The following is a 7,229-nucleotide window of genomic DNA, read 5'->3' on the forward strand; positions in this document are numbered from 1 at the left end:
AAGAGTTCAAGATCAGCCTAGCCAACACGGTGAAACCACATCTCTACTAAAAATACAAAAAAAGTAGTAGGGCATGGCGGCAATAAGGAGATGATGGTCAAAGAATACAAAACATCAGTTATATAGGAGGAATGTGGGTTTTAAAAAAATTCTATTGCACAGCATGGTTATAGTTAATAACAGAGTATTGTATATCTCAAAATTGCCAGAGGAAATTTCAAATGTTCTCACAAGATGTTAAGTATTTGAGGCAACGAATGAATTAACAGGCTTGATTTAATTATTCCACATCATATTCACGAATCATAAGCATCACATTATACCTTTAATGTATAAATTTATACATTATTATAAACTGTCAATTTATAGTTAAAAAACGTTGAAGAAATCCAGGAGGAAGTTTCCGTCCCGCTTTTTTTTTTGGAGACAGGGTCTGGCTCTGTCACCCAGGCTGGAGTGCAGTAGCACAACCGTAGCTCACTGCAGCCTCGACCTCCTGGACTCAAACAATCCTCACACCTCAGCCTCCTAAGTAGCTGGCACTACAGTTGCACAGTCACCATGCCCGGCTAATTTTTTACTTTTTATAGAGATGATGTCTTGCTATGTTGCCCAGACTGGTCTCCAACTTCTCTTTTGTCTTTGTTTTTGAGATGAAGTCTGACTCTTGCCCAAGCTGGAGTGCAGTGGCATGATCTTGGCTCACTGCAATCTCTGCCTCCCGGGTTCAAGCAATTCTCCTCCCTCAGCCTCCCTAGTAGCTGGGACCTGCCACCATGCCTGGCTAATTTTTTGTTTTTATTTTTAATAGAGACAGGGTTTCGCCATATTGGCCAGGCTGGTCTTGAACACCTGACCTCAGGTGATCTGCCTGCCTGAGGCTCCCAAAGTGCTGGGATTACAGGCATGAGCCAAGGTACCCGGCCTGGTCTCCAACTTCTGAGCTCAAGCAATCCTCCCACCTCAGCCTCTCAAAAAAATGTTGGGAATCACAGGCGTGAGTCACCATGCCAGCCACAGGAGTTAGAAAATAAAAATAAGGTAAAATGGAAGGAAAAAAAATCCAAAATAAAAGCCCTCGGCTGGGCACAGTCGCTCATTCCTGTAATCCCAGCACTTTGGGAGGCCTGGGCAGGCGGATCACAAGGTCAGGAGTTCGAGACCAGCCTGACCAACATGGTGAAACCCCGTCTCTACTAAAAATACAAAAAAAAAAACCAGGCATGGTGACGCGTGCCTGTAATCCCAGATACTCAGGAGGCTGAGGCAGAATTGCTTGAATCTGGAAGGCAAAGGTTGCAGTGAGCCGAGATCGTGCCACTGCATTCCAGCCTGGGCAACAGAGTGAGACTCCGTCTCCAAAAAAAAAAAAAAAAAAAAAAAAACACATAAACTCAAAAAAAAAAAAAACGAAAAACAAAAACGCAAAAAACCCTTACCAAAACCTTAAGAAAATTAAGTTTTACGATTCTGCAAACCAGCAAAAACATTCCAACGTACTTCAAAGAACAAGGCTTCAAAGTTTGTCCCAAACTATATTCTGAAAAGTATCTTCAAATGACAGGAAAACAGTAACATGTGAATCACAACCGCTTTACCTGAGCGTCTTGATCCTCTCTCTCTGGCACCTGCAGGCACTGGGAGCGGAACACCTTCCAGCTTCGGGGTGAAGACAAAGGGCCGTGAGGGCTGCACCCCGACTCCAGCCTGCCGGCCCGCCCCAGCCCACTGGAAAGGACGCCCCGGGGGCAGCTCCATGCCTTCCCCACCTACCTGCGCGTACCGCCGGTGCTGCAGCTGGGGCAGGCGCAGGCGAACACGTGCAGCAGCCGGTGAAACGGGGAGCCTTCCAGCGGGCAGTACACCTGCACGACCAGGGCGAGCCGCTCCCCACAGCGCTGACACACGGGCCCGGGCGCTGCCACGGTGGGCAGAGCATCCTGAGAGCAGAGGAGGTGCTCAAACCCCGACTCCCCCCGGGACCTCGCCCACTCCCTCTGCACCCTTCACCAGCACCCATCGACCCCAGCTCCGGTGCCCACTCTCACCGGAATGCCGCCCAGCTTGCTAGTAGTCCAGGCGCCCGGCCCTGCGGGGCTGCCGTGCACCGGCGCATCTCGAAGTCCCAGCAGCACCGGCTTCGGAACGGCCGCCATAGCCGCCGGGCGACCAGGTGGAAACGCGAACTACGGCAGCCGAGCGGGCGCATCTATCTGCGCACGCGTAACACTTATGCTAGCGAGGTAGGCCCGCCCCCTTATTGGGATCCGATGAGGCGGCGTGGCGTTAAGGCGAAGGCACTCGGGTTCCAGAGCCACAGAGGTGCCTGCTGGCGTCAGGGGCTCGCTCGGAATCCAGGAGTCCCAGGCATTATGTGCCCCATAATGCGCTGCGATAGAAGTACCAGCATCTACTAGGAAGTAGTCTTGCCAAAAAGCTTTTTTCTTTTTTCTTGAGACTGTCTTGGTATATTGCCCACGCTAGTGTTGAACTCCTGGGCTCAAGCCATCCTCCTGCCTTAGCCTCCCAAAGTGTTGGGATTACAGGTGTGAGCCACCGGAGGGCCTAGGCTCCAAAAAGCCTTCCCGGAAAATAAAAACTTTAGATGGGATAATGGTGTTATCAATCATTAAGTACAATAAAGTTCTTAATTTTTAAAGAAACACACCAAAATCCTTATAGATTAAATATCTGAGATTTGCTACCACATAATTGAGGAGGTGGGATATAGATACAGTAAGATTGGCCATGAGTTGATAATTGTTGAAATTTGGTGCCAGGCACATGGAGATTTATTCTATTTGGGTTTTGTATGTTTGAAAATTTTCACAATCATTATTTTTGTTTTGTTTTTGAGACAGAGTCTTGCTGGGTCAACCAGGGTGGAGTGCTGTGGCACGATCTCGGCTCACTGCAACCTCTGCCTTCTGGGTTCAAGCGATTCTCTGGCCTCAGCCCCCTCATAGCAGGCGCCCGCCACCATGCCCTACTAATTATTTTATATTTTTAATAAAGAAGGGGTTTCACCATGTTGGCCAGGCTGGTTTTGAACTCCTGAACTCAAGTGATCCACCCACCTCAGCCTCCCAAAGTATTAGTATTACAGGCATGAGCCACTGAACCCGGCCACACAATCGTTTTTTTAAATCCTGCAGCACAACATGGGTGAATTTCAGAAGCATCATGGGAAGAAACCAGCCACAAAAGGTGCCGTTCTGGTAAAAGAAGAACTTTAAGGGAAAAAAATCACATCAATGGTAGTCAGGAGCTGGGATGAGGGAGTAGGAATGGACCACAACAGAGCATCAGGAACTTTTTAGGGTGAGGAAAATGCTGTATATCTCATCTGTAATAGTTATAAGACTGTATATACTAGTGAAAACTCAGAACCGTATACCAAAGAAAGGTGAATCTTATTATATGTAAATTATACCCCAATAAACCTGACTTTTAAAAATATACCGGCTGCAAAAACATTATTTCAGGATTCATAACATGGTATGCAAAGGAAATGTATGTTTTTCAAGGATCTACACCTCAAAAGAGGAAGCACCAGCCTCCGTGTTGTTCGGCTCTAGCCCAGGAGATGAAACCTGCTTACTCCTGTTCTATCACATTTCAACCTGACAGCTTTAAAAGGCTCTGTGATGCTGGGCATGGTGGCTTGCGCCTGTAATCCCAACACTTTGGGAGGCCAAGGCAGGAGGATCACTTGAGCCCAGGAGTTCAAGATAAGCCTGGGCAACACAGTGGTGTTACCAGTGGAGGGTCCTGACTACACGTTGTCCAGGTTCTTGGAATGCTGAACAGAGTTGGACAAAACACACAAAGCAATGCAAGAAAGAAGGAACAAAGAGTTTTATTGAAGCGAAAGTACACTCCACAAAGCAGAAGAAGGCTCAAGCAAGTGCCCTGTTTGAAAAATCTGGGGTTTAAGTACCCTTTAGTGGTTTCCTATTTGGTTACATCCTATGTAAATAAAGACTTGGCCTGAAACCAATCAGAGGCTGAAGTGAACACTCCCTTGTCTCCAGACCCTATTCTCCTGCCTCAGTGAGACCCTATCACTACAAAAATTTAGTTTTTTCTTTTTCTTTTTTCTTTTACAACACTATATTGATCTACCAAAATTTAGAAATGAGCTGGGTGTACAGGCATGCGTCTGTAGTCCCAGCTACTTGGAAGGCTGAGGTGGGAAAATCACCTTAGCCTGAGAAGCTGAGGCTTCAGTCAGCTATGATTGCAACACTGTAGTCTAGCCTCGGCAACAAAGACCCTGTCTCTAAGAAAAAAATTTTTGAATAGGCTGGGTGTGGGGGCTCATGCCTGTAATCCTAGCACTGTGGGAGGCTGAGGTGGAAGGATCTCCTGAGCCCTGGAATTCAAGACCAGTCTAGTCTAGGCAACATAGCAAGACCCATCTCTACAAAAATTTAAAAAACTAGCAGGGCATAGTGGCACAACCTGTAGTCTCAATTTTGGGAGGCTTGAGCCTGAGTGCTTGGGGCTGCAGTGAGCTGTGATCATGCCACTGCACTCCAGCCTGGGCAATGGAGCAAGACCCTGTCTCAAAAAAAAAAAAAAAAAAAAAATCAGGCTGGGTGCAGTGGCTCATACCTGTAATCCTAGTGCTTTGGGAGGCCAAGGCAGGCAGATCACCTGAGGTCAGAAGTTCGAGACTGGCCTGGCCAACATGGTGAAACCCCATCTCTACTAAAATATGAAAAAATTAGCTGGGTGTGATGGCACATGCCTCTAATCCCAGCTAGTTGGGAGGCTGAGGCAGGAGAACCAGGGAGATGGAGGTTGCAGTGAGCTGAGATCATACCACTGCACTCTAGCCTGGGTGACAGAGCAAGACTATGTCTCAAGAAAAAAAAATCCTGTTTTCAATGTCTGCCTTTTAAAGTGAAAGAATTACCCGAGCATCTTGCCAGGAGATGGCAGTCACCCTTGGTCTTGTCCAGGAATTCACCCCAAACAAAATCTCAATGCAATTTTTAGAACCATCGATTAAACGGAGTATCTAATTTCTCCAGTCACAGAGGTGAGGAGTAGAAAACAGTTTTGGGATTTGGTGACAGAGGCCAAGTTGCCCTCCTGATTGATTGTGTCCTCACCCCACTACTGTCTTCTCAAGGCACCGTGCTCCACTCTAGACCTGCTCACCACTTAGTGTTCAGTGTCCACGGAGGCACAGCCTGCGTCCTGCTGAGCTCACCTGCCTTATGCTACATAAAGCACCATCTCAGGAAAAAAATCAGAGGCTGAGCCCTACAGCCTCCTCTGCGGCATCTTTATTTTTCTACATGGGACGTGAACAGTGTCAACATGGGTCAGAAAAGTCAGCTGCGCAGAAACACTTCAGCCAATTGTAACACAGAGGGAGGGCAGATATGGAGGGGCTTGGGGGTAGCAATTCGAGACCAGCCTTCCCCGAAAAGGGCTCGTGGTCCAAACCCGCAACCAGAGGGCGCTCTGGGTGGGAGGGGGCCAGGACCATGCAGTTTCAGCTCTGGGGAGGAAGGACGAAAAGGAGCAGTCACAGAGGAGGCTGTGGCTGAGCACGAGTTTATTGGACTTTGGCCTCACGCTGCTGCTTGATGAAGTTGATAAGCCCGTTGGTGGAAGCATCGTGAGAGGTCACTTGAGCACTGCCATCAAGCTCAGGCTCAATTTTCTTAGCCAGCTGCTTTCCCAGTTCCACTCTGCCAAGAAGGGAAAGAAGAGTGGTATGAGGAAGGCTCTAACATTGCTACTGAAATCCCTGAGCTGACCCAAAGGCATTCCCAGCCTTCCCCTAAGTGAGCAACTCACCCCCACTGGTCAAAGCTGTTGATGTCCCAGATGATGCCCTGAACGAAGATCTTGTGCTCATACATGGCTGCAGAGGTGACAGACAGGGCACGTCAGGGCTCCGCAAGCCCATTCCAACCTACCCCAAGCCAGGACCTTCCCCTACTCACTCACCGACCAAGGCTCCAAGCATGAATGGTGTGAGCTTGGTGAACACAATAGAGTTGGTTGGGCGATTTCCTTCAAAGACCTGCAGAAAACACCAAGGAATGTCTCTAAGCAAGTTCTGATCCCCAAACTCCTAGAAGGGAAGCACGCTCTGCCCCAGAGGCTGAGACGTGCAGGACTGTGAGGACAGGTCCTCCCACTTTGTAGGACAAGCCAGGCATGCCCCAAGCCCCTGCCTGGTGCCACAGCTTCACCCCTCCAACTCCAGCATGCGCCCTGAAACTGACTGCAGCAGTGCTGACCTTATGTGGCAGCAGCTTCTCAAGGTCCTCTGGACTCTTGCCTGCGGCCTGCAGCTCCTTTCGGGCCTCGTCCGTTGATTTACCCCTCATCAGGGCCTCTGTCTGGGCCAGGAAGTTGGCCAGGAGGATCTGACGAGAGATATCAGTTATGCTTGAGAGCACTGTCTGAGCTTCGGGCAGAGGGACAAGACCACCTGGCACTTCTCAGCAGGGGTCAGTCCCAGCCTGGGTCAGTCACTGGATAGCTCAGCTGGAAAGGGACACATCCAATGACACCTCAAGGCAGGGAACAGTGATAACCACTCTTTAAGGGCTACGCACTACTTGCCAGGAGTCCTACTAACAATTTTACCAACATTTATCTTTTAAGATCCTAAGAAGGTAGCTATAGTGCTACGCGCCTGTAATCTCAGCTACTTGGGAGGCTTAGGCACGAGAATCACTTGAACCCAGAAGGCAAAGGCTGCAATGACCCGAGGTCGCACTACTGCACTCCAACCTGGGTGACAAAGTGAAACTGTGTCTCATTAAAAAAAAAAAGAAAGAAAGAAAATAGTTGGATCCTAAGGAGGAAAGTCATCATCGCCCTGTTCTAGTTGAGCCTCGGGTTCTGCAAGTCCACAGTGCTGGATCTACAGTGCTGGGAACAATCAGAATCCAGGCCACTGACTCCAAAGCTAGTGCTACCATAACCCTGTGCTGCTCTGCACACCCAAGACAAGGCACAATAAATTCCCTGAAGGAGCTCAAGGCCAGCTTGGGCAACATGGTAAAACTCCATCTCTACAAAAAATAAAAAAATCAGCTGGATGTGGTGGCATGTACCTTTTCCCAGTTACTCAGGAGGCTGAGGTAGGAGGACTGCTTGAGCCCAGGTGGGTGACGCTGCAGAGAACCTGATTGTGCCACTGCACTCCAGCCTGGGCAACAGAGCAAGACTCTGTCTTTTTTTTTTTTTTTTGA

The 7,229-nt window shown here is 48.8% G+C and overlaps 2 protein-coding genes across 3 annotated transcripts in view; both read right to left on the reverse strand.

Moving 5' to 3' along the window:
• Window positions 1-2,209, reverse strand: part of PDCD2L (programmed cell death 2 like) — a 22,085-nt gene extending 19,876 nt beyond the window's left edge. The window contains exons 1-3 of the mRNA XM_017504275.2: window positions 2,049-2,209; window positions 1,774-1,940; window positions 1,599-1,659 (exon numbers count right to left, since the gene is read on the reverse strand). Of these exons, the coding sequence (XP_017359764.2) occupies window positions 1,599-1,659; window positions 1,774-1,940; window positions 2,049-2,156 (336 nt within the window). The 5' untranslated portion in view covers window positions 2,157-2,209. The remainder of the gene's footprint in view (window positions 1-1,598; window positions 1,660-1,773; window positions 1,941-2,048) is intronic.
• A 3,039-nt stretch (window positions 2,210-5,248) lies between these two features.
• The window catches only part of GPI (glucose-6-phosphate isomerase), a 47,909-nt gene continuing 45,928 nt past the window's right edge, over window positions 5,249-7,229 (reverse strand). For both annotated transcript variants that reach the window (XM_037729843.1, XM_017504219.2), the window contains exons 15-18: window positions 6,267-6,395; window positions 5,971-6,046; window positions 5,818-5,884; window positions 5,249-5,708 (exon numbers count right to left, since the gene is read on the reverse strand). In XM_037729843.1, coding sequence (XP_037585771.1) covers window positions 5,573-5,708; window positions 5,818-5,884; window positions 5,971-6,046; window positions 6,267-6,395 — 408 coding nt within the window. In that variant the 3' untranslated portion in view covers window positions 5,249-5,572. The remainder of the gene's footprint in view (window positions 5,709-5,817; window positions 5,885-5,970; window positions 6,047-6,266; window positions 6,396-7,229) is intronic.

This window comes from Cebus imitator, unplaced genomic scaffold (assembly GCF_001604975.1).
Source record: "Cebus imitator isolate Cc_AM_T3 unplaced genomic scaffold, Cebus_imitator-1.0 Scaffold318, whole genome shotgun sequence".
Classification (NCBI taxonomy): Eukaryota; Metazoa; Chordata; class Mammalia; order Primates; family Cebidae; genus Cebus; species Cebus imitator.